The 27,994-nt window shown below is 41.8% G+C and overlaps 1 protein-coding gene across 2 annotated transcripts in view; it reads left to right on the top strand.

Annotated features, from left to right (window-relative positions):
- Window positions 1–27,994, top strand: part of npr3 (natriuretic peptide receptor 3) — a 45,542-nt gene that overhangs the window by 2,178 nt on the left and 15,370 nt on the right. For both annotated transcript variants that reach the window (XM_084056315.1, XM_084056316.1), the window contains exons 2-3: window positions 19,435–19,557; window positions 20,573–20,748. In XM_084056315.1, coding sequence (XP_083912441.1) covers window positions 19,435–19,557; window positions 20,573–20,748 — 299 coding nt within the window. The remainder of the gene's footprint in view (window positions 1–19,434; window positions 19,558–20,572; window positions 20,749–27,994) is intronic.

A 27,994-nucleotide genomic window follows, 5' to 3' on the forward strand; every position in this document is an offset into this window, starting at 1 on the left:
TTCTGTTATTGTAGGGAAAGCTTACGCAGAAAATAGCAGATCGACAAGCTGTCGATCTGCTATTTTCTGCGTAAGCTTTCCCTACAATACGGACGCTGGGGTTTAAGTGGTTAAACAGTTGATTAACCCATTAAGACCTGAGGCCGATTAAAAATGTTTTCTAAATCCTAATAGTTTTTTGAAAAAAAAAAAGAAAAGTTTTAAGATTTTTCAAAAATAGTAGATCTACACGCTCGTAGCGCGGCACTCGGTACCGCGCTATGAGCTTGTATATCTGCTATTTTTGACTAGCCTAAAGAAATCTAAAAGTGACACATTTGCCCAAAACGCATCACACTATGAGGCATTATAGATCGGCTATTTTTGGCTAAGATATTTGGTGGAGACAGAAAAAAGAAAAAGCAGTACAGAGCCAACTCAGGTCCAGTTGACTGAGTCTAGAGGATAACGTGGTTAATGCACCGAAAATCACAGATCTACAAGCTCACAATGCATTGCTAGCTTGTAGAGCTGCTATTGTCACCTAAGCAGTTAAAAAGTTCCTGCCTAAATCAACTCTAAACTGCATATACAACTTTGACCTCAGCCACCTCATGATTAGATAGAAACACGATTGTCTGAATGAATGATTCAATCAGTCAATCAGTCAATCAATCAGTCAATCAGTCAGTCAATCAGTCAATCAGTCAACCAATCAATCAATCAATCAATCGATGGATTGATGTTGTGGGCATAACAGGCAGTTTGCTATGCAACAACCTCGCCAGTAATTTCAAGCATGTGAGGAATCCAAGTGAGTTATATTGTTGTATAAGCCTTTATACTCTAGTAATAGCTACTGCCGTTTCGCCCAACTACAAGAGCTGATCTACAAGCTGATCGACAACGCCTCGCGACACTTGTAGATCTGTTCCTGTCGGCTAGCGACGAGGGGTAAATAAACTAGGCTTAATGCCCCGTTTTCAGCCTGTTGCTTATGAATAGAAATGGTTTATCAGTTTGTTGTTGGTTTGTGCAGAGAAGGTGCCTTGTCTGTTGCCATAGTTACTTAAAATGAAAGTGTAAGCGCACGCACACGAATGCACGCACGCACACGCGCACGCACGCACGCACGCACGCACGCACGCACGCACGCACGCACGCACGCACGCACGCACGCACGCACGCACACACACACACACACACACACACACACACACACACACACACACATCCTGCTATTCAGACATCCAAAGCCACCTCATGCTCTCCTGATGGCCACAGTGCTATTCATGCAGCGCTGCGATGCTTGGCCCCTGTGTGGGACCCTCATTCTAGGGGCCCCCGGTCCCCGGCTGCTCCATCTGTGGGTCCACGCTGTTTGCCTTGGCAGGGGCCGCGTGATCTGTTCCCTCACCGCGCGCCGTTCCAATCACCTCTCTGTTTGGCTCTTGTATCGCCACGGCCGCGCACTGACTGACTCCCATGCCAGGCTCCTGACAAAACGCTCTAAGTGTCAAATCATGGGCCATTTTATCTGGGCCATTTTGGATCTGAGCTAAATGTATATATGTAGCAACATACGTTTTTTCAGAAAACTCTTAGAATTTAGAACAGTGGTTTAGAACAGTGGTTCTCAGAAATAGCAGATATGCAAGCTTGCGGCGCGTCGCGTCGCTGCGAGCTTGTACATCTGCCATTTTTCAGCATTGTTTTTAAAAAAACCTTGAAAGTGTTTGAATTTATCTTAAAGATTTGTTGGGGAGCTTTTTATGCCTTTATTTTAGAGAGGGATAGGGAATAAATGGGGAGAGAGATGGGGAGGGGTGACGCGCAGCAAAGGTCGTCGGGAATGGGAGTCGAACCCGCGACACGCTGTCAGGCTGGCATCGCAGCCTAGGGTGCCTGGACCGTCACACTACGGCCCAGGCCTAGGCCTAAAAATCATTTTGAATGTTATGCATAACTTATGGCTCCCACCCCTTCTCCCTCCATAATGAATAATATTAGGCATGCTAGGGTTCAAGTGGTTAATTTCTAAATGGTGACACATTGTTGGCTGGTAGATGTGTGTATTATAAGTTATACATTAGAAGTGGATGTGGGCTCAAGCATACTGTACAGTACTTCGGAACTGATCTGTAGTGGCAACAGGCTGTGGATGGGAACCCAAGTGGGTTGTTCCTTGGCATTGACATTAAGGGCTTGGAATTGCAGGACAGCCGACAGACAGAGAGAGAGAGAGAGAGAGAGAGAGAGAGAGAGAGAGAGAGAGTCGACTACACCCCTCCATATGTTGCATCATTGGCCAGGCCCAGAACTGTGTGTGTGAGAGCGAGAGAGAGAGATCATTATAGTGGTGTGCCGGTGATAGGCACACACCACACACACACACACACACACACACACACACACACACACACACACACACACACACACACACACACACACACAGAGTACTGGCCTTGTTGACTGCCATCAGTGTACCAGCAAATACGATGAAATTCACCCATGTCATTGGCTGTTTTTTATCTGCTGTGTCATAAATCTATGATTGAATTTGTGCTAGTGAGATAAGATAGTGTGGTGAAGGGCTGAAAGGCATTAAAACGGTTCTCTTTTTTTCAATGATAAGGCACGGAAGGGGACAAAAAACAAAGCAAACAAAAAAGCAAAAAAAGAACCACTGCTATGGGCATTGGATATGAGACAGATTGTTATTTGAAACATCGGTATTGGCCCGGAATGTCCCAATCGGAGTAACAAGACATCCTCATGGACCTGTGTGTACATAACTATAAACCTATACACTTAATGTATATACCTACTGTATGGATGTATGGATGATTAGATGCATTACAATGCTGAAACGATGGGGGTATTCTTTTTTATTACAGTATATTTTGTTATGCTTGTTTGGTCAGATAGGTGAAGAGTTTTACTCCAACATGATCGTTCTTGAAAGTGACTCATATATTTTTTTGAAGCCCTTAACCGGCATTAGACCTTACATGAAACAGACATCAGCCGCGTGCCAGGTCGTAATGATTTTCTGGGAATTCACTTCATATTTTGGATTGAGTGCTTTTGTATTGGATGCAGCCTCCATACTGAAATGTCTGGCATGAATTCCAAGCACTTGGGGAGAGAGAGAGAGAGAGAGAGAGAGAGAGAGAGAGAGAGAGAGAGAGAGAGAGAGAGAGAGAGAGAGAGCCTTACTGGTCACACTGACCCAAACCTGTTCTGGCATTTCTTTGAAAGACACCGTGGGGGGACGAATCGGGTCAATGAAGTGTATAGGGTTTAAGTGGTTAAAAATGGCAGTTAAAATAACGCTTAATTCCACGCTTCGTCGTACAAGTGGCTATTTGTGGCGAGCGACACTGGCGCGCCGCAAGATAGAACACACCGGATTGCAGTGGTGTTAAGTAACTAAGTACATTTACTCAAGTACTGTACTTTAAGTACAATGTTGAGGTACTTTTACTTTACTGGAGTATTTCCAATTGTGTCATACTTTTACTTCTACTCCACAACATCTCAGAGGCAAAATATTGTGCTTTTACTCCACTACAATTGTTTGAAAACTTCAGTTACTAGTTACTTTGCTAGATAGATAGATCTAGATCTAGATAGATAGATATAAATTATTACATTATGAAACATACATTAACCACTTTAGCCCTATTTTATACCTGGGCTATTTGAAAATAGCAGATCTACAAGCTCACAACGCGTCGCATCGCGACGCGTTGTGAGCTTGTAGATCGGCTATTTTCAAACATGTTAGTACTTCTACTTTTGGTACTTTAAGTACATTTTGATACCAACACTTTTGTACTTTTACTCAAGTCAGTTTTGAATTCCGGACTTTTACTTGTAACAGAGTACTTCTACATTGCAGTATTGATATACTTTTACTTAAGTAAAACATTTGAGTACTTTTTCCACCACTGTCGGATTGTTCTGTGCACTGTTGCATAAGATATTTCTAATGACTCTTGTCTAGGATGTTTTTGTTGCTGACTTGTTTATTCTTGTCACTTTGAAGCGTACTTGTTCTCATAGCCCTCTGGGCAACCAACCTTGTTTGATGTCCATGGCACTTTTTCCACATTTGACGTCTCTATTGAAGAAAAATGACGCACAAGATAATTTTTTGCCTAAATTGGTGGGGGGGGGGGGGGTCACATTTTTTCGCCAGCTCTCGCATACAGACGGGAGGGGCGAGGAAACTTCTGGGCCAGAGCCCTGGTATTTGTGTACGGGATGTAACTTACGCTCAGAATCTGAGCGGACACGCCTCTTACCGGTCTGACAGCTGTGCAACTCGTCTAAACAGTCCCACGAGAGGCAAACAGCAGTACACAACAATGGCGGCCGCAATTTCTCAAGGGGAAATTGCTTCCTGTCGCTCCTATTTATTGTACATGCAACACCCACTGCATGTGGATCCCGCCTCCTTTTCTTCATTGGCTGTTGATTTGAATCAGAACGCAGTTGTCAGCTGTCCAGGCTCTGAGGCGAAGTCTCCCGGACTACATTTGCAGTAACTATAGCGCTCCCTGAGGGTGGGAATGAAATTGCTTTTTGGCTCTGCGTACAAGCTCACAACACGCCGCGCTGCCACGCGTTTGTGAGTTTGAAGATGGTCTGTTTTTCCTGTGCTCGACGACGCCCCGCACGTCAAACCCTGCGCGACGTAACCCTTGGCATCCATCCGCGCAGGGAAACCAACCACGCCCCATTAAATAGAGCACCGAAGTCTGACGTAATTTAGACATCCTACCCGGGTCGCGTTTTTTCCCCCCCCCCCATTCTGAATTCCCATAGACGTGTTTAATATCGCGTCAAATAAGAACCGCGTTCCAAAAATAAACAAATGATCCCGGCGGTTTGACTCATATGGATATGAAGCGTCAAAGCGCTAGTGTTGCTTCCGCCGAATTAGTCAAATCTTCGCCAGAAACAGACCGTATCAAATACGAGTGACTGTCTGACTATCATAAACGATACAGAGCCACGGCCACCTCCCTGACAATATCGCCGAGACTTTTATTTCTTTTTGGACCACAATTCTTATACGAGACGACTCTAAGACGACCCAATGTTATTCTCCATAGAGAAATGACTTCCGCGACCCCAGGGGATGAACGAGTGACGTCAGGACTTCTGCGCTCTGTTGGGTGTCTGTGCAAAAAGGCCAACTTGAGCAATAGGCTCTATGCACAGCAGCCATTTTGGAGAAAAATTGGGCCTCTTCTTACTTCCTTCACAGGTGTTACCAATGATACTAATGAAGGCTCTGTTCCATTCTGGTCAAACAGAGTCAGGGTGCTGATATTGTATGGTCCAGGGACCCTCATGGTTCCTTGAGAGGGTGTAACTCTGAGAGTGTACAAGTGGAACCAAATGGACCCTCCCGGGTCCATTTGGTTCCATTTGTACACTCTCAGAGTTATGGGGGTCCTTGAAATTAAAAAGTTTGAGAACCACTGTGTGCTACACTAAATGGAACAGAGCCTTCATTAGTGTCATTGGTGACACCTGTGAAGGAAGCAAGGAAGGGGCCCAATTTCTGTCCAATGTGGCTGCTGTGCATAGAGCCTATTCAACCTAATGGTTCAGTCGCAGTTCCACTTTGGTTTACATTCAGGAGGGGGGCTTGTGTTGCTGCTGCAGCGCTAGCTGGGCTGGCTTTGCACACTTTTTTGCAATCCAGCCCTCTTGACTTGACGGCACAGAGCTGTTTGTGACCCCAGGCAGGGAAAGTACACCTCATTGTAAGCAGGGTTAGAGTGCTTTGCATGTCGAGGCTGTATACCGCCGTATGCATGCAGCAGCAGCAGCAGCTCCTCAGCACTCAATGGTGTGAAGTAACGAAGTACGTGGTTACTGTACTTAAGTACAATTTTGAGGTACTTTGACGTTACTGGAGTATTTCCAATTGTCTATACTTTTGCTTCTACTCCACTACATCTCCGAGGCAAATGTTGTTCTTTTACTCCACTACAATTATTTGAAAACTTTGGTTACTTGTTACTTATGCAGATATAAATATATTACATTATAAAACATTAACCACTTTAGCCCTATTTTATAACTAGGCTATTTGAAAATAGCCGATCTACAAGCCCACAACGCGTCGCACCGCGACGCGTTGTGAGCTTGTAGATCTGCTATTTTCAATCATTTTGGTACTTTTGCTTTTGGTGCTTTTAAGTACATTTTGATACCAATACTTTTGTACATTTACTCAAGTGCATTTTGAATTCCGGACTTTCACTTGTAACAGAGTACTTCTACATTGCAGTATTGACACTTTTACTTGAGTAAAACATTTGGAGTACTTTTTTCCACCAGCACTGATACCCATCGTCACTGTCGGGCAGAAACCTCTCATCTCCATATTTAAGCCTTTTAGTTTTGTCGTAAATGAACGCCCTACTTAATCATACTACGGCGTCACACAAAAACATCAAATACGGCAGATCTACAAGCTCGAAACGTGGCACGAAGCGACGCATTTCGAGCTTGTAGATCTGCTGCTTTTGCTATTCTTTCATTAGAATCCTGAAAAGCAACAGTTTTTTGGACGTATGAGGTTTCCACCCGACAGAGATATGCTTGTCGAGCTGCTACAGAGCGCTCATAACACTTCCTGTTTATATTAACATACATTATAGCAATGGTTCTCGTATAAATTAGCATGTGAATCGTGTTTAACACGGCCGCCGTCAGGACCAAAAACCTTGTATCTCTATTTTTCTACATTTTTTTGATGAATCAAAAATCATAAGTCAAAAAAAAGGAGCTGATCTGTAAGCTTGAAGCTTTCAAGGGCTCTGTGATATACAAGCTCACGACGCATCGCGTATAACAAGAGCTTGGGACTACATTATGACTACAATGGATCCATTAGTGGGGTCCGGGGACCCCCAGGGGTCCTTGAGGGTTGTTCCAGGGGGTCCCCAGCGAAATGATGGATAGTTATAGGAACCAAATGGACCCTTATGGGTCTGTAACTCTGAGAGTGTACACATGGAACCAAATGGACCCTTATGGGTCTGTAACTCTGAGAGTGTACACATGGAACCAAATGGACCCTTATGGGTCTGTAACTCTGAGAGTGTACACATGGAACCAAATGGACCCTTATGGGTCTGTAACTCTGAGAGTGTACACATGGAACCAAACGGACCCTAACGGGTCCGTTTGGTTCCATGTGTACACTCTCAGAGTTAAATTGACATTGATTTTACAATATAAATTGGGGTCCCAGAGATAGAAATATCATTAAATGGGGGTCCGTATAGCCTAATGCATGTCAAACTGAGGGTCCTTGAAATTAAAATGGTTGAAAATCACTGCTAGAGCCGTGAAAACGGTCCCTGGCATGTCTTTTCAAATGGGGGTCCGCGCGCTAAATAAGTGTCAATTTGGGGGTCCGTGACATGAAAAGGTTTGAGAACCGCTGCATTGGAACACGGGTTATTTTTTGCACTCCCTGAAAAGTAACGCTTTTGGACATACAAGGTATCCAGCCGACTGCGAACCGATATTATAAATGCTAAATAGTGCAGCGCCACAAAGTGCAGGGCGTGGAAATTAGTATTCCGAGCATGCCAGGTACTTCATTGTGAGCGTTTGAAGGGTTCTAGTGAAGGTTGACTGACGCACAATTGAGCCGCTTTCGGGGGGCCCGGAGCGGGCCAAGTAAATGTTTGCTTGGTTCAGCATATATTTGATTGGGGCCCTTGGCAATGGAGACGAGTGTCATTTAAGTCCAAGTGACACAATCGTCTTTCAGATATAGCTTCACCCTGCTTCACCCAGTAAGCAGCAGAGACCTGTGTATCGTCTAGGGTGAAAGAACTAGTCCTTATAGCTTCTCTTATACCATAATAACTTCATATTTACCGTTGCTTCATTGGGCATTTCGTAGCAGCCTTGCGTTACTATTGTCCAGTGGTGTAAAGTGTCGGTACTGCAATGTGGAAATACTCTGTTACAAGTAATTGTCCGGAATTCAACATGTACTTGCGTAAAAGTACAAAAGTATTGGTATCAAAATGCACTTAGAAGTGGCAAATGTAGAAAGTACTCATTATGCAGAATGAAAATAGCAGATCTACAAGCTCACAATGCGTCGCGCGTGTGAGCTTGTAGATCTGCCATTCTCAAATGGACGAAATGTATACAGAGCTGAAGTGGTTAATGTATGTTTTGTAATAATCAAAATCTACAAAGTTACTAGTAACTAAAGTTTTCAAATAATTGTAGTGGAATAGAGGTATAATATTTGTCTCTGAGATGTAGTGGAGGAGATGTAAAAGTAATGAACATTGGAAATATGAGGTTAGATCAAGTTTACATTGCATCCACACACACGCGCACGCGCACGCGCACGCGCACGCGCACACACACACACACACACACACACACACAGATGTATGGATGGATGGATTATGTTGTTAACGGTTGCTAACTACCTGCTTCCAAGATCTATGCTGCAACATTGTATGTGTAATACCATCGTTTTGTGTAGCATTCTTCAGAGTTTAAGACGAGCCCCTGAATAGTGTATATTTACAGGTAATTCCCTTGCACAGTATTGCCATGCATTGAAGTCTGTTCAACCAGGCCTTCCTATATGTAGGTATAGGGCATGTCACTAATAGGCGAAAAAATCCCAAAATAGCCAAAAATAGCTGATCTACAAGCTCACAATGTGGCGACACAAAGAATAAAACAGAGCTTCGGTGATTAAGGTACGACAGCAAAACCATAGGCAAGTATAGACTAAGTTATAACAAAAAACAACAAGAACCCAGGTGTGTTACGTTTGAAGGAACATTTTTTCCCACATTTGTTTTGGAAGACCAAATCCTTCCTCCTTTCACATCATGTGCAAAGTTCTTACTAACCCATTAAGACCGGGAAAGAATCTGTGTCATTTTTAGATTTCTTTGGCTATTCAAAAATAGCAGATACACAAGCTCATGAGCTATGAGCTTGTAGATCTGCCTTTTTTTTTTGCCAAAATCGTGAAAATGTGTATGAATATATATATTTTTGCAACTCAAATCTTTGTTTCTGGGGATTCTACAAATGTCTTCTAAAATCCTAACAGTTTATGTGAAACATTTATAATATCAGTGGTTCTCAAACGTTTTCATGGCGAAGGGCCCCCAAAATGATACGTATTTGACCCCCATCTCAAAATATTTGGTTCCATGGACCCCCAGCAGAAGCAAAGATTTCAGTTAAAAATGTTCGCTTAAAAAAAGATATATATATCCAAAGATTTGCACACATTTTCACAATAAAAAAATAAAAAAAGCAGATATACAAGCTCCGAGCTTGTAGATCTGCTATTCTTGTATAGCCAAAGTTTAAAAAAATATGGATAAAGTGGTTACGCAGATGCGTTCCCGCCCGGTCTGAACGGGCTAATGGAATCCATTACATGTCGACTGACACGGTTCTTCCATGGAAGGCCAACAGTGTGCAGCGGGTGTGTTGCCAAGCAGCTCCTCATAGCCCCAGGTGAGCTTTGGTTAAGGACCCAGTCATCCAGGTGGAAGACGTCATTGGGACGTTTTCCAACACGCCCTGACGTCTTTTCGATTCCTAACTCGGCTCTGCAGTGTCTGTGTTGTTGTCGTTTGGTTTTTTTTTTTTCATCCCGTTTTGAACACGTTCAGTGTGCGTCGGTTCAGCAAAAGCTAAGGTACGGGCAAGGTTAGGGTTGCCAACTCCCAGAGATTAAAAAAAGGGACACCTATCCTGGGCGCGCGGCCGAAGTGTTTTTTGGGGGGGTCAAACCCCCCAAAAAACCCCGAAATGCATAGAAAACTATACATTACACCTATAACACAATACAAACACAATGGTCTTACACCTGCTTTAGGCTACTATTCATGTTTTTTTGGTTTGTTTTGGAGCCAAGGTATGGCACCTTGCCATACCCAATTGACGCCCTTGAACACGTTGCACACGTGCCGCGGCATATCACCACGGAGCGCCAACACCGACTTTATGGAATGAAAAAAAAAAAACATAAAATATGAGCGCCGTCGCTGACGTGGGTCTCATGAGCAATCAGGCAAAGCCGCAGTATAACCGTCTCCGGATTTGGCGAGCTAGCTCATTTTAAATCCTTATATGCTTAGTTGAACCGGTGTCCCCCAAGGCTCTATACTGGGTCCACTAGCAGTGGTGGAAAAAAGTACTTACATTTTGTACTTACGTAAAAGTATCAATACTGCAATGTAGACATACTCTGTTACAAGTAAAAGTGTGGAATTCAAAATGTACTTGGGTAAAAGTACAAAAGTGTTGGTGTCAAAATGTACTTAAAGTACCAAAAGTAAAAGTACTCATTATGTAGAATATCCCATTTCAAGTTTTCAAATGTATAAACATCTTTTGAAAATAGCAGATCTACAAGAAGTGTTCAAATAATTGTAGTGGAGTAAAAGTATAATATTCGCCTCTGAGATGTAGTGGAGTAGAAGTAAAAGTACTGAAAATTGGAAATACTCCAGTAAAGTAAAACATACCTCAAAACTTTACTTAAGTACAGTACTTGAGTAAATGCACTTAGTTACTTTCCGAATACGTCTTCAGTTTACGTCTTCAGATTACGTCTTCAGAATACGTCTTCAGAATACGTCTTCAGATTACGTCCTCAGAATACGTCTTCAGATTACGTCCTCAGAATACGTCTTCAGAATACGTCTTCAGACACTTCTAGATCCAGGACAAATTCATGCAGCGATGCAATCCTTCCACAATAAACTATATTCAATAAGTGTGTTTACAGTACATGCACACTAACATCCCATCCACCGGAATGTAAGGACAAAGATTGGGCGATAAGTACAGCCAATTTCATCGGTGCATCCCTAATCTGATCCCTAATCTGATCCCTAATCTGATCCCTAATCTGATGTCTTGATCGTTCCAAAGTCCGCTCGCTCGCCACTGCTATTTTCCCGCATCGGCTGCACAATATTGCACAACGTTGTGCACACGATATTTATTACATAACGTTACCTGCTTCCAGCAGGCAGTGGGTTTGAGGGGAGAAGGGAGCTCCGTGGCACTGCGTCTCTGACGTGAATACCCCCCCAGAGAGACACACTCCAAGACGTCTCCCAGCCCCTCTATAAAGTCCTTGTGTTCACACACACACACACACACACACACACACACACACGTGCGCGCGAGCGCGCACACACGCACACGCACACACACACCTTTCTCCACGTCCCTGCTTAGAGCGCTGGCTCAATGACCTGCTTTTATAAACCCCCCCAATTCACAACCAGTGTTTAAATCACCATTTCACGCAGGGGCTGCAACTATTGATCATTTTCTTAGCTATTATTCTATCGATTACTTTGTTGATTAATCTGAAAGTATTTTATTCTATCATTTTTTTAAAAATATATTAACAAATCGGTAAAACGCTCAAGCCCTTTTTTAGAACAGTGTTGTGAGATGGTAGTGAAAAAGCTCAAATCTACAAGCTACTAGCCACAAGCTTGTAGATTTGCCTCTAGCTTGTAGATCTGCTATTTCTTTTTTGCATTTCCTTATATTTATTGATGTCTGCCTATAATTACATGTCAAAAACAGGGATGGATTATTAATCATGAACACTCTTTCATAACAGACTAAATCGATCAGTTTCGATGAACCATCGTGCCCCGTGATCTCATGCGTAGTTTGCGATCAAGCAACAAGTGTACAATCGATTACAATCCCAGGTATTCATCAATCAATCGATCAGTTATAAACTGAGAGAGAGTCACCCCAAATGTATATTTTTTTCAAAGGCAGAGACCTCTATCCATTTCTGCTCCATATGCGCCACTCTGCCAGGCGCGCACGGGGCGCTCCGTCCATAAATCCTTGTTAAAGGAACGACGGTATGACAAGTTGGCATGGGCCGCGGCCCTGCTTTGCATATGCACTCACTCTACGGATTTTATGGCCAGCCCAGGGCAACATAAAATGCACTGTGAGTCCTCAATAAGTGCGCCCGTGTGCAGCGGTGGAAAGTAACTAAGTACATTTACTTACAAGTACTGTACTTAAGTACAGATTTTGAGGTATTTGTACTTTACTGGAGTATTTCCAATTTCCAGTACTTTTACTTCTACTCCACTACATCTCGGAGGCAAATATTGTACGTTTACTCCACTACTATTATTGGAAAACTTTAGTTACTAGTTACTTTTCAGATATAAATTATGATATTATAAAACGTACATTAACCACTTTAGCCCTATTTTATACCTAGGCTATTTGAAAATACCCGATCTACAAGCTCACAACGCGTCGCATCGCGACGCGTTGTGAGCTTGTAGATCGTCTAAATTCAAATATTTCACTACTTTTACTTTTGGTACTTTAAGTACATTTTGCCCTGCCTGTATAAGCATTCCTGCGCTCGTTTGTAACTAGCATCGGGGCTGCTTTAGCGAGAGAGAGAGGGGGAAAATCCAAGGATTTTTTGAAATATTGCTGGCTGCAGGCTGCTTACCCCATGGAATGGGGCAAGGGGGTAAGGCGCTTACACAGAGGCCAGTAGTGTGTGTGAGCGCAGCCGAGCGTAATTAAAGGGTGCTATAGTGCTGGCCAGCACTGAGGTCAAGTTTGTCCCGTAGCGGACTCAAGGGGATATTTCAGGAGGTGTGTTAAAGTGACAGAGCTGTGGGGAATGTTCCAGAGAGACTCTGAATCTTCCTTCTCTGAAACAGGGACACCTCTCGGGGGACTTTTTTTTTTTTTCAATCGCCCCCCCCCCCCTTATTTTAATCTGGAGGATACTTGTTGATTGTTGGTTCACTTTATTTTTAACCACTGGTACGCCAGAGAGGGGGGAAAAAAAAACGTAGATCGGGCCATTTCGAGGCGGATTTCTTTTTTAGAAAGCTGATACACGGGCGGGAGGAGGAGACAGAGACACATGTATGAGGTTGATTTCATTGCTTACGAAGACGGCGCGATTCTTTTAGCTGTGTTGCGTCACCAGTAGTTTAGTTTTACATGTCGCTGTATCATATCGCCTCGTGGACCTTTTAAGGGTGAGTTCACACTTAGTTGCTCACCGGTCACGTGCACCGGACATAGCCGATCTAACAAGCTCATAACGTGTTGCAGTTATGAGCTTGTAGATCGGCTATTTTCGGCGCACAAGCACCCACGCGCAACCAGTGTTGCCAGGTTATGTGAGAGAAACAAGCAACCAGGTCTAGGAAAACCAGCCCAAAAGAAGCGACTATGGGGCCACATGAGCACTTTAACATATACGTCAGCTATTTGAAAATAGCCGATCTACAAGCTCACAACGCGTCGCGATGCGACGCGTTGTGAGCTTGTAGATCGGCTATTTTCAAATAAAATCTTGCAGGGAAATTATAATAAGCAGATCTGGCAACCCTGCGTGCAACCCAGTATTCCCGGATCACTGAAGGCGGCGCGCTATACCCCGTTTCTGGTTCCGGGTTCATTTTCCCATAGCGGTTGTTTGATTGGTGCATTAGCTGGTTTGAACCGGTCTGGAAACCACATAATATGACGCTTCTTCCCGGTTCAAATCGGCTGCCTCAGCCAATCACGCGAAAGCTATTGGAAACACCTGGAAGCAGAAACGGGTCTACTTATACTACCTTCTGGAAAACCGTGACCGACCACAGTGATGCACTGAGCCTGCTGTGGCATCCATGCAAATTGAATTCAGTCGTAATCGTCTCATTTCATCAACCTCACATGTTTTGAGGCATTCTCTCTCTCTCTCTCTCTCTCTCTTTCTCTCTCTCTCTCTCTCTGTGTCTCTCTCTCGCTCTCTCTCTCTCTCTCTTTCTCTCTCTCTCTCTCTCTCTCTCTTTCTCTGTCTGTCTCTCTCTCTCTCTCTCTCTCTCTCTCTCTCTCTCTCTCTCTCTCTCTCTCTCTCTCTCTCTCTCTCTCTCTCTCTCTCTCTCTCTCTCTCAAAAGTGCTCAAATGTTTAACTTAAGTAAAAGTATCAATTCTGCACTGTAGAAATACTCTGTTACAAGTAAAAGTCCAGAATTCAAAATGTACTTGAGTAAAAGTTTAAAAGTATTGGCATCGAAATATACTTAAAGTAGCAATTAAAGTACTCTAATTCTGAGGAATGTCCCATTTCAAGTTTTCAAAATGTATAAACATATTTTGAAAATAGCCGATCTACAAGCTCGCAACGCGTCGCGACGCGACGCGTTGCGAGCTTGTAGATCGGCTATTTTCAAATAGCCAAAATATATCTAGAACTCAAGTGGTTAATGTATGTTTTAGTAATAAAATCCAAATCTAAAAAGTTAACTAGCAACCAAAGTTTTCAAATAATTGTAGTGGAGTAAAAGTACAATATTTTCCTCAGAGATGTAGTGGAGTAGAAGTAAAAGTATTGAAAATTGGAAATACTCCGCTAAAGTAAAAAAAGACCTCAAAATTGTACTTAAGTACAGTACTTGAGTAAATGTACTTAGTTACTTTACACCACTGTCTCTCTCTGTGTGTGTGTGTGTGTGTGTGTGTGTGTGTGTGTAAAGCGTAAAGGTGGAGTGCATTGTTCCAGGGTCAGGTATTAACGTTGCGGGGCTTTAGAACAAACAGCTGCACCACGCCCCTTTAACAGGATCCAAGGAGTTGCCAGATTTCAAGTGTTGCAAGTCAAGAGAACTTTAACGTCATGACTTTATAACCCCGGAATGCTGCTCTAACGTTTGGGGGCTGTGTTCTTTTACGGCATGGCTCCGCAGGAGGCTATAGCCCTCTGTAAGAGGGTCGTCTGTGTGTGTGTGTGTGTGTGTGTGTGTGTGTGTCTGTCTGTGTGTCTGTCTGGGTTTCCAGAGCGGATCTTGCAAAAAAACGCTGGACCCAGTCGGTGGCAGATTTATTGTGCATGCTGCAGTGGTGGAAGTACTCTCAGATATTTTACTAAGTAAAAGTAGCAATACCGCAATATACAAATACTCTGTGACAAGTAAAAGGCCTGTGTTAAAAAATGTTACTTGAGTAAAAGTACAAAAGTATTGACGTCAAAATATACTTAAAGTACCGAAAGTAAAAAAAATAGCAGATCTACAAGCTCACAACGCGTCGCATCGCAACACGTTGTGAGCTTGTAGATCTGCTATTTTTGTAGCTTGTAGCGCGTTGTGAGCTTGTAGATCTGCTATTTTTGTAGCTTGTAGCGCGTTGTGAGCTTGTAGATCTGCTATTTTCAAATAGCCTAGGTATAAAATAGGGCTGAAGTGGTTAATGTATGTTTATGATGTAATAATTTATATCTGCAAAGTAACTAGTACTAAAGTTTTCAAATAATTGTAGTGGAGTAAAAGTACTGCACTTAAGTACAGTACTTAAGTAAATGTACTTAGTTACTTTCCACTTTCCAGTGGGCCACAGAAAGTACTTCCACAACTCTGTGTTCACACGTTTTTTTTTTGTACTTTATTTTTTTTTGCTGACGTCACAGATGACAGATGTCACTATGTAACTTTCCTCTTCTACCCCGGATTTGAACCCGGTTTCCTGCACAAGTGCTGATTTTTGTTTTGTTTTTACCATTGAGCTAATAGAGCCTGTCTGCTTGCTCTGGGGATAAACTGAATCTTGACCATCAGGTCAAAATTTGTGTCAGATCCTGTTTAGGTGAGACATGGTTACATAGTAAGTGTAGTGCCGCTTTAAGGCCTCGACGTCCATGATTTGATTTGATTAATTTATTTACAGCGGTGTAAAGTAACTAAGTACATAGTACTTAAGTACTGTAGTACAATGTCTAGGTATTTGTACTATACTTGAGTATTTCAAATTTCCAATACTCATACTTCTACTCCACTACATCTCGGATCCAAATATTGTACTTTTACTCCTCCTTTTGATTATTAATACTGTACATTAAACCCTTCAGCCCTGTTTAAACTTCAAGCTCAGCCTGTAGATCTGCTATTTTCAAAAATATTTTTATATTTGAAAAAAAATGGGACATTCTGGATAATGAGTACTTTCTACTTTGGCACTTTAAGTACATTTTGATACCAATACTTTTGTACTTTTACTCAAGTAAATTCAGAATTTCTGACTTTTACTTGTAACAGAGCATTTCTACATTGCAGTATTGATACTTTTACTTAAGTAAAACACTTTTTCCACCACTGTTTATTTATTCATTCATTCATTTATTAGATTTTTTTGTCTCAGGAGAAGGGTAGGGCTTCTTAATAGTTAACCACTTAAACTCTATTTCGGGCATGTTATTACAGGCGAGAATGTCCGATAAAAATGTTCAACCCCGGTGTGTGTGTGTGTGTGTGTGTGTGTGTGTGTGTGTGTGTGTGTGAGATGTGCCATCTTTTTATTTATTTTTTTATGTTAAATAAAGGCTTAAAGGGATAGTTCACCCCCAAAATGACTTTTTTTCCTATGGATTAGTCACCCCATGGAGCCTTGAATTCATGGTTATGACCAGCGCACAGGTAGGCAGCGGTTCCGGTAGGAGACACAAAGGAGACTCTTTGTGTCTCCTACCGGAACCGCTGCGGTCATCAAATTATTGTCTTAGGAATAAGACAAAAACAAAAAACTTTTTTTGGGGGTGAACTATCCCTTTAACTCTCTCAGTGCCAATGAAATAAAAAAAATATGTTCATACTGTGCCAGCAAAGTAAAAAAAAAAGTGCTCAGGAAGCGAGATACAGCCCTTTTCAGTTATAAGTTAAACAAGGAGTGGATGGAGCTGCAAATCTTCGGATAATGATATCTTGGGTTCTGCACATTTTTTCCAAAAAAAATGAATAAAATAAAATAAATAATAATATATATATTTTTTTTTTAAACTCGGGATTTTTCGTTCTTGGCACTGAGGGCATTACGAAAAAACTCGGGATATCTCGTGTGGCACTGAGAGAGTTAAGTTGGTGAACTGGAGAAAAAATGTCAGGAGGAGGAGGAGGGGCCTGGGTGTGAAAGGAAGAGCCTTCCGTGATTTGAAGGGTTTTAACAAGCACGTGGGTTTCATCACCACTCACCTTGTAAACATTGTTCCAGAGTGTGACCAATGCTTACTCTGCCTCTCTGGTATTAGAAGCATCCTCTGGCACACACGTTAGCCCCATAGCCTCCTCATTCTGTGCAGGGTTGCCAGATCTGCTTATTATAATGCCCCCCGCGAGATTTTATTTGAAAATAGCCGATCTACAAGCTCACAACGCGCCGCGATGCGACGCGTTGTGAGCTTGTAGATCGGCTATTTTCAAATAGCTTAGGTACATGTTAGAGTGCACATGTGGCCGATAGTCACTTCTTTTGGGCTGTTTTTTTCCTAGACCTGGTTGCTTGTTTCTCTCACAGAATCTGGCAACGCTGATTCTGGCCGTGTCATAATCCAGCAAAATAGGCACTCCGTCTAAAAACTGTTCTCATTTCGGTGGTGGAAAAAGTACACATATTTTTTAACTTAAAAGTAAGTAAAACTAAAGTAAAATGATCAATACTGCAATATAGAAATACCCTGTTACAAGTCAAATTCCGGAATTCGAAATGTACTCGAGTAAGAGTACAAAAGTGTTGGCGTCAAAATGTACTTAAAGTACCAAAAGTAGTCATTATGCAGAATGTCCCATTTCACATTTTCAAATGCATACAAATCTTTTGAAAATAGCCGATCTACAAGCTCACAATGCGTCGCGTCGCGACGCATTGTGAGCTTGTAGATCGGCTATTTTCAAATGCCCGAAATGTATTTAGGGCTGAAGTGGTTAATGCGTGTTTTGTAACAATAATCAAAATCTGCAGCAGTAACTAGAAACTACAGTTTTCAAATAATGTAGTGGAGTAAAAAATACAATATTTGGATCCGAGATGTAGTGGAGTTGTAAAAGTATTGTAGATATTGGCTGGTGGTTGGCAAAGGGTTCAACTGTTTCAAATGATCATACATTCTTTACTCCGTGGCTCTGCAGGAGGATAGGTGTGTGTGTGTGTGTGTGTGTGTGTGTGTGTGAGCTAATCACTGGACCGATGAGCACTATGCTTTGTATGCACATTGACAAATAGGCCACAGTGCCATCAGCGTCACAATTTATTTCCCCCATAAGTGTTAAGACTCACGCCAGTCTAATTGTCTCACTTCTCACTTCTTAGACATTAGCAGAGATTGTCCCTGTCTCAATCGCTGAAGCGCCATGGTCGTCAGCGCTGGGGGGAGAGGAGCGGTCCATAGAAATGTATGGCAGACCCTGGTGGATATCTGGTTTTGACCTTTTGACCTGGGTTTGAATCCAATAAGTGTTCATCAACAACAACAGGAACGTGAACCATAGCTGACACATAGGCCTAGAGGCTCAACACAACAGCAGGTCACACATACCACGGCTTTTCGTCTTACCATTGTGATCGTATATATGGCGTTTCCCAGACATAGGGAGGGGTCGCGACCCATTTCTGCCCGGTCATATGACCGCGTCCTGTCCACGGCCTGCTGTGTGAGCTTGAAGATCGGCTATGACGGAGCATCATTTCAGCATTAGTGAATGTTACAGTACATGTTTGGGGAACTGATTTCGAAGAATGTTTCAGATCATGTTATGTCACTGTTTCTCAACGTGGGGTCCGGGGATCACCAGGGGGTCCAAATGGACCCTTACGGGGCTGTAACTCTGATAGTGTACAAATGTTGACCCGTTCACGGGTCCATTTGGTTCCATTTGTACTAGGGCATTCACTAAAAAGTCGACTTAGACTTAAGTCGACTTAATTAACACAAGTCGACTCCCAACAGGAGTTCAGTAAAAGTCGACTCAACTCGACTTTTACTGAAGTCGAGTCGACTTCCTAAAACCACAAGTCGTTAATGCCCTAATTTGTACACTCAGAGTTAAAGTAGGTGGCTAGTGACTTTAACCTGTTCCACTTTCTAAACTTCTTTGCACACAAACAGAATGCGGCACACAACACCAATGGTTTTGATCATGTGGATTGTGAAAGTTAAAAGGTGGATTTGTGGATACATTACATTACGGTCATTTAGCAGACGCTTTTATCCAAAGCGACTTACAATAAGTGCATTCAACATAGGTAGGGAACGAAACTACTAATCACCAGAAGTCTGAAGTGCATTTTCTGCAAAAACAAGCAACCAAGAGTATACCTAGCGCTAAAGTAAAAGTGCAATATATCAGCCACCTACTTTCTTAAACAGATGAGACAAAATAGCAAAATCAAATGACAAAGACAAATAAGTGTATCGACTAAACATAGGACTCTATATGAACAAACTTGTTATATCAACAAAATGCAATGAATTCTGTTTGTGTGACATGCATGATGCAAAGGTTTTGAAAGTGAAACTTATGTCACAATGACATTCCGCGGCGCCACTGTAACCTCTTGTCTGTGTGCCTTCCTTCCAGTGGTGATCATGTGTGCAGGAAGTGACATCATACGAGAGATCATGCTGGCGGCGCACCGCCGGCGACTCACCAACGGCTCCTACGTCTTCTTCAACATCGAACTCTTCAACTCCTCCTCCTATGGTAACGATTTGTCACCAAAAATGTTCATTTTTCAGGAAATGACAAAAACAAAACAAAACGTGGAGTTAGGAGGTTTTGTTCATCATTGATAAGAACAGCTGAAGGGACCCTCCAAGCTCACAATGAGGTTGGAGGTCAAAAGGGGGTGGAGCCTGGAGTCAGCCAAACCAGCTAACTCCACCCCACTTTGGTGGAGTTAGCTGGTTTAGCAGAAAGTTTGAGGACCCAATGGAGTTAGCTGGTTTTGTCAGAAGCGCATTTTAATACTTTTCATTGGTTCAATATTTTTCTAATCAACACACAGACGTAAAGGGTGTTCATTGGCCCTGATTTATGGGGAAAAAAATGCAAAAGCGGAAAAATTGAGTTAGCTGGTTTCTGCCGGACAGCAACGATATGTGACCTGTGCACATTTGGTTTACGCAGCCAAAACATAAATGTGAGTTCAATACCAAAAGTGCCAGAAAATATAATTACATTGTTAATTATTTGTGTGGCAATCAATCAGGCAAAATGTCATGATGGTGACAACCAGTGATGTAAAGTAACTAAGTACATTTACTCAAGTACTGTGCTTTTACTTTACTGGAGTATTTACGATGGTCTGTACTTTTACTTCTACTCCACTACATCTCAGAGTATTTGAAAACTTCAGTTACTAGTTACTTTTCAGATATAAATGATTACATCATAAAACATATATTGACCACTGTAGCCCTATTTTATACATTAGCTATGTGAAACTAGCCGATCTACAAGCTCACAATGCGACGCGTTGTGAGCTTGTAGATCTGCTATTTTCAAACATTTTAGTACTTTTACCTTTGGTACTTTAAGTACATTTTGATACCAATACTTTTGTACTTTTTACTCAAGTAAATTTTGAATTCCGGACTTTTACTTGTAACAGACTACCACATTGCAGTATTGATACTTTTACTTAAGTAAAACATTTGAGTACTTTTTTCCCACCACTGGTGACAACCCTAAGTTCTCCTGTCCGTTTTGTGTATAGGCAACGGTTCGTGGAAGCGAGGAGACAAGTACGACAACGAGGCCAGGCAGGCCTACGCCGCTCTCAACACGGTCACGCTGCTCCGCACGGTCAAGCCCGAGTTCCTGAACTTCTCGGCCGAGGTGCAGAAGTCCGTCCAGAGAGCGGGACTCCACGACTGTAGCGACTGTGGAAGTGTACGTAAGTTTGGGATACGTTTAACGACGCGAACCAGGAAACACCTGTGGAGTGTGTTTGTACAAAGAGCTTCCCACTCCACTAGACTCTGCATCCTTTGTAAAGCACACACACTCATGTCCTATGGTTTTGTTTGTGGCGTACAGTTATGCTGCCGTCATACTGTACGCAGGCATTAAAAAAACAAAACACTCGAACCCTGTGTACTTGGTCTTAGGATGAGTAGCGTAAATAGCAGTTCCAGGGAAAGGAAAGGGAAAGGGAGACCTTTGTTATTATAGCAAGTGCACTCACCATCTACTTCAATGCCCCAGGTGCAGGACAAACAACTGTTAAGAAATATTAAAGGAGTAGTTCAGACAAAAAAGTACTTACTTTCTATCAATTACACACCTTGAAGCCTTGAATTCGTTGAGATTTCTTTTAGTTTTCGTCGCATCCCTAAGCCAATAATTTGATGACCGGCGGAAAAGATCCTAATGTCTCCGGTAGGACATGAAATCATTGTCCTAGGAATGCGACAAAAACTAAAAAATGTATAGAAAATAAGTCGTTTTTTGGTTGCACTACTCCTTTAAGGCACTCCACTCCACTTTCTTTATGCTCGCAACGTTTCGATCACCAGATCTTCATCAATTAATCCCGCATCATACCTTTTATTAGGTATGATTAACCCATTAAAACGCATCTGTGTCACTTAAGATTTCTTTGGCTATTCAAAAATAGCAGATCTACAAGCTCATAGTGCGGCACCGAGTGCCGTGCTATGAGCTTGTAGATCTGCTGTTTTTGAAAAATCTTGAAAAAAAAATGTTGGGATTTTTTTCTTCAAAAAACTGTTTTTAAGAATCGCCTCAGGTCTTGATGGGTTAAGGGGGGGGTGGGGTTGGGGGGAGAGCGGTCTCTAATTCCAGACACACGCAACAACAAGCAAGCAAGCACAGCTTGGTGAGTGTCAATCAGACCACAGTAGCTGTGTCTCATGCATGTCAGGCTGTCGACATGTTTAGTGTTGGAATCGTCACAGGCTGCTCCAGTCATTCCATCAGGCTAAACTGATTTGTTCCAGACACGCCGCCCCCGTTTTGGTCCCCCAAGCCAAGGGACAACAATCCTCTGTCTCACTGCTGCTTCACAAACAATAGACCAATTATTTGTTTACCAAACATTGAGGCTGCAGGACGCACAGGTGATTGTTTCATGCAATCAATTCCGAACATAATTGTTTCGGGCTTTCGCTGGTTTCAGTTTCATTCGACCTCCTCCTGTGTGTTGGCTATAGTGAGGCGCGGTCCTAGCGAGACCTGACAGAATGGGTTTCATTTGGTGCCGGCCTGCGCGCGCGCATACTGGTTCTTATCAGTGTGACGTCGTCTGTTAAGGGGTCTGTGGGTCATCACGACCCGTTTTGTCGGGTGATGGACCTATTTTTAGTGGTTGCAGGAAAATATCCAATTTATTTACGTTTCACAATATCTTCAAACATTTTCACACAAAAAATAATAATTATTTTAATCCGATTTTTTTGTTGTTGAAATTTTACATTAATTACCCCCAAAAAAATGTACTTTTAAGAAATAGTGAAAATGGCAGTTATATAATCTCACAACGTGTCACATCTTGCGTTGTGAGATTGTAGATCTGCAATTTTCACCATTTGGGAAAAAGGGCTCAAGTGGTTGATCATAATGTACAGTGGTAGAAAGTACTCCGGAATTGAAAACATACTTCAGTGCAAAAGTATTGGTATCAAAATGTTCTTAAAGTACCAAAAGTAGAAAGTACACTTTATGCAGAATGTCCCATTTCGAGTTTTCAAATGTATAACAATCTTTTGAAAATAGCCGATCTACAAGCTCACAATGCGTCGCATCGCGACGCATTGTGAGCTTGTAGGTCGGCTATTTTCAAATGGCCGAGATGTAACGGCTGAAGTGGTTAATGTGTGTTTTGTAATAATAATCAAAATCTACAAAGTAACTAGTACGTCTTCATATAGTAATTGCAGTGGAGTAAAAAGTACAAAATGTGCCTCTGAGATGTAGTGGAGCAGAAGTAAAAGTATAGAAAATTGGAAAATACTCCGGTAAAGTAAAAGTACCCCAAAATCATACAGTAATTGAGTACTTGTACCAAATGTCTGGAGTAGAAAACATTTGGGAGCCCCCTGCTCTCTAGCTGGTTACGGTGGGACAGTGTGAAATGGATGTGTAAAGTGTGAATGAGAGGTGGATGTATGGCTTTTTGGCTTTGTCCAAAAAGGCTTTGCCTGCCAGGACAGCGCTGAACGAACGGCCATTAAAGGCCTTTTGTAGCGCTGAGCAGCAGGACCTGTCATGCTGTCATGTCGGGACAAACGGGCGGATGACGATTCCACCCTGCTAAGGTTAATGGAGCTCAGTGGGGAACGCTGACAGGCACAGTGGTACACCCATTTTCTTTTACTTAATCCATTACGACCGGGAACGCATCGGTGTCATTTTAAGATTTCTCTGGCTATTCAAAAAATCACACCCAGTGTTAAGAGAGTGGTGCCTTTGAATTAGTGTAACTGGTTGCATCCTTGTGTTGCAATCAGCTGCAGCTGTTGAGGCCATGCTCAAACATACGGACGGACGGACGGACGAATGGACAGACAGACACACACACACACACACACACGGTCAAGTGTAGGAGTGGCTGGCACCACTCAAAAATAGCAGATATACAAGCTTTGTAGATCTGCTATTTTTGAAAAATCTTGAACATTTTGTGCAAATCTTTGAATATATATTGTTTTTAAAGCGAACATTTGTAACTCAAATGTTTGCTTCTGGAGGTTCCTCCCTGGAACTAAATATTTGACAAATGTTCGCTTTAAATATATATATTCAAAGATTTGCACAAATGATCGCAATTTTTTCCAAAAATAGCAGGCTATGGGCTTGTAGATCTGCTATTTTTTAATAGCCCAAGGAAATCTTAAAATGACACAGATGCGTTCCCAGTTTTGAATGGGTTAAGTAAAAGTAGCAGTACCACCATGTAGAAATACTCTGTTAGAAGTGTAAGTCCTGTGTTGTCCCCGTGAGTAAAAGTACAAAAGCATTGGCATCAAGACATGGTTGCTGACGGGCAGCAGTGTTGCCAGATTCTGTGAGAGAAACAAGCAACCAGGTCTAGGAAAACCAGCCCAAAAGAAGCGACTATGTGGGCCACATACTTTAACATGTACATTAGCTATTTGAAAATAGCAGATTGTAGATCGGCTATTTTCAAATAAGATCTCGCGGGGAAATTATAATAAGCAGATCTGTCAACCCTGTCGGGCAGAAGCCTCTCATCTCCACATTTTAACCTTTTGTGTTCAGTTTTCAAATAATTGGCTATTTGGCTATTCAGTTTTCAAATAATTGTAGTGGAGATAGAAGCAATAGCGGTAGCAATATTGGCCTCCCAAATGTAGTGGAGTAGAAGTATGAAGTATTGAAAAATGTACATACTCAAAGTAAAGTAAAAGTACCTCATAGTTGGAGCTTGGTGGATGATGATTGGACCGTACAAGGTTAATAGGACCCCAGCGGGGAAGCTGACAGGCGCAGTTGACCGGCTCAATGCCTGACTGAAAAAGGAACTCTTCTTGTCTTTTCAAGATGGCGCACAGCAGCAGCCCTGCTTTAGTAAAAAAAACTGCAAACAAAACCACAACCTTGTCGTCCACGCTGCCTCCGACGCCTTCCAAAACAAAGAACGTTCCCTTCTCCAATAAAACACGGGACATGAGTGTAGCACGGCAGATGTGACCGCAAATGAACAAAATTGACTTCTTAAAATATATCGTCGCTGGCGGGGAGAAACTTTGTATCTCCATATTTCATTTTTTTCCCTTTTTTTTCCCTCTGAAATGAATGGCCTATAGGCTCTATGCACAGCAACCATATTATCACTTCCTTCACAGGTGTTACCAATGATACTAATGAAGGCTCTGTTCCATTTAGTGTAGCACAGTGGTTTCCACGACCCCCATAACTCTGAGAGTGTACAAATGGAACCAAATGGACCCGTAAGGGTCCATTTGGTTCCATTGTACACTCTCAGAGTTACACACTTGTAAGGGGCCATTTGGAAGCCCATGAGGGTCCCTGGACCCCAACTGTAGACTCACTGGTGTAGCAGAGTGTTTCCAGTGGGCCAACATGCACAATATCAGCACCCTGACTCTGTTTGACCAGAATGGAACAGAGCCTTCATTAGTATCATTGGTAACACCTGTGAATGTCTTCATAATATGGCTGCTGTGAATAGAGCCTATTTCAGTGCTCCTCAACCTGCGGGCCGCGAGGCTATTGCAAGTGGGTCCCCCAAATAATTGGCAAAACGCTACGATTTTAATGATAATATATAAATATTGAGCCAATGAAAAGTTTGAACAAGAGCGCGTGACTAAATCGGTGGTTCTCAAAGTGGGGTCCGGGGACCCCCAGGGGTCCTCGGGTGGGTTCCAGGGGTTCCGCTTCAAAATGTGTTCAATACAGCATCACAGTAATGTTTGTTGGCCTCTCAAATATTGCAGATGTAAAAGATTTTTGAAATCTCAAAAGTATTACCAATTCTTTTTAACAAAAATCTTCTCTTCTGGGGGCAGTGTTGCCAGATTCTGTGAGAGAAACAAGCAACCAGGTCTAGGAAAACCAGCCCAAAAGAAGCCACTATGGGCCACATGTGCACTTTAACATATACATCAGCTATTTGAAAATAGCAGATCTACAAGCTCACAACGCGTCGCGATGCGACGCGTTGTGAGCTTGTAGATCTGCTGTTTTCAAATAAAATATTGCGGGGAAATTATAATAAGCAGATGTGGCAACCCTGTCTGGCAAAAAAACATTTTCGGATGGGGGTCCGCGACCAAATACATTCAATTTGGGGGTCCTTGACACTGGACTAAATAATAACTACATTGGATCCAGTGGAACAGTTTATTTCTTTCCTGAAAAGTAACGTTTTTTTTGACATACGAGGTTTCGGCTCGACAGCGTCGGTATCAGTGGTGGAAAGTAACTAAGTACATTGACTTAATAGTACTGTACTTAAAGGGATATTTCACTTTCAAAAAAACTTTCAGTCATTTTATAGTTTACTCAGGCTTTTGTGAGCACCCCAGACCGTTTTTATGTTGTGTGATTCATTATTTAGATATTTAACATTCATTTTATCAGACACGCCCCCTTCCTATACAAACCCATTATAACTTCAAACTCCATTTTTAACATGTTAGATTCATCAAAAACACCCGTCCTTTTTTCTGGTGACTCTCCCTGCCCTCCTAATACGCGAGGGGGCCGTGTTTTTTCGATTACCTTTTTCATTTATTTTATTTAATGTTTTTATTGTATTTACTTGTTTAAATTTTCAAAAAAATATATTAAAAAGAAATGAAAAAAAATATCGAAAAAACACGGCCCCCTCGCGTATTAGGAGGGCAGGGAGAGTCACCAGAAAAAAGGACGGGTGTTTTTGATGAATCTAACATGTTAAAAATGGAGTTTGAAGTTATAATGGGTTTGTATAGGAAGGGGGCGTGTCTGATAAAATGAATATCAAATATCTAAATAATGAATCAAGCAACTTAAAAACGGTCTGGGGGGCTCACAAAAGCCTGAGTAGACTATAAAATGACCCAAAGTTTTTTTGAAAGTGAAATATCCCTTTAAGTACAATTTTGAGGTAGTTTATCACTTTACTGGGGTATTTCCAATTTTCAATACTTTTACTTCTACTCCACTACATCTCTGAGGAAAATATTATACTTTTACTTCACAATTATTTGAAAACCTTATTTAACTAGTACTGATACTTTTACTTAAGTAAAACATTTGAGTACTTTTTCCACCACTGGTCAGTATACAGTTTGCTGATTCCATACTGGCCGGTCACCAGAGCTGTAAAATTGTTGCGTCAACAACAACACACATATTGTGCACTGTTGATGCCAACTGCATTGGTGACTTTCGAGGGAGGAGAATGGTGGCTTTTGTCCCTTTACCGAAGGTGCAGTGCTGTAAAGTAACTAAGTACATTTACTCAAATACTGTACTTAAGTCAAATGCTTTGGTATTTTTTACTTTACTGGAATATTTCCAATTTTACTTTTACTTCTACTCCACTACATCTCAGAGTTCAAATATTGTACTTTTACTCCACTACAATTATTTGAAAACTTTAGTCACTAGTTACTTTGCAGATATAAATGACTATATTATAAAACATACATTAACCACTTTAGCCCTATTTTATACCTAAAAAAATATTTGAAAATAGCCGATCTACAAGCTCACAACGCGTCGCTATTGCTATTTTCAAACATTTTAGTGCTTTCATTTATGGTGCTTGAAGTACATTTTGATGCCAATACGTTTGCACTTTTACTCAAGTAACATTTTGAACACAGGCCTTTTACTTGTAACAGAGTATTTTTTTATATTGTGTGATATTGTATTGCTACTTTTACTTCAATATCGGAGTACTCCTTCCACCACTGGAGAATGGTGGCTTTTGTCCCTTTACCCGAAGGTGATACTTCTCTCTCTCTCTCTCTCTCTCTCTCTCTCTCTCTCTCTCTCTCTCCTGGGTTTGACTGGCGGTAAGGAATGTTCCCATGGGCACAGGGGACCCGTTTTATTCTGTCATGCTTGGTCGATGCCAGGGAATTCTGGGATGCTTAACGCATTAACCCTTTAAGACCTGAGAGGATTCTTAAAAGTGTTTTCTAAATCCTAACATTTTTTTGAAAAAAAAAAAAAAAAAAAAAGTTCAAGATTTTTCAAAAATAGCAGATCTACAAGCTCATAGCGCGGCACTCGGTGCCGCGCTATGTGCTTGTAGATCTGCTATTTTTGAATAGCCAAAGAATTCTAAAGTGACACAGATGCGTTCCCGGTCTTAACGCGTTAAGACCGGGAACGCATCCGCGTCACTTTAAAGATTTCTTTGGCTATTCAAAAATAGCAGATCTACAAGCTTGTGGATCTGCTATTTGAGAAAAATCGTGACAATTAGTGCAAATCTTTGAATATATATATATATATATATTAAAAAAAATATATATATTTAACTCAAATCTTTGCTTCTGCGGGTCCCTGGAACAAAATATTTTGAGATGGGGGTCCACGGCCAAATTCCATATCATTTTTGCTTTAAAAAATATATAATATTCAAGGATTTCCACAAATTTTCACGATTGAATCAAATCATTAAATAAAAAAA

The sequence above is a fragment of the Gymnoscopelus microlampas genome, assembly GCF_963454915.1.
Source record: "Gymnoscopelus microlampas genome assembly, chromosome: 4".
NCBI classification, from domain to species: domain Eukaryota; kingdom Metazoa; phylum Chordata; class Actinopteri; order Myctophiformes; family Myctophidae; genus Gymnoscopelus; species Gymnoscopelus microlampas.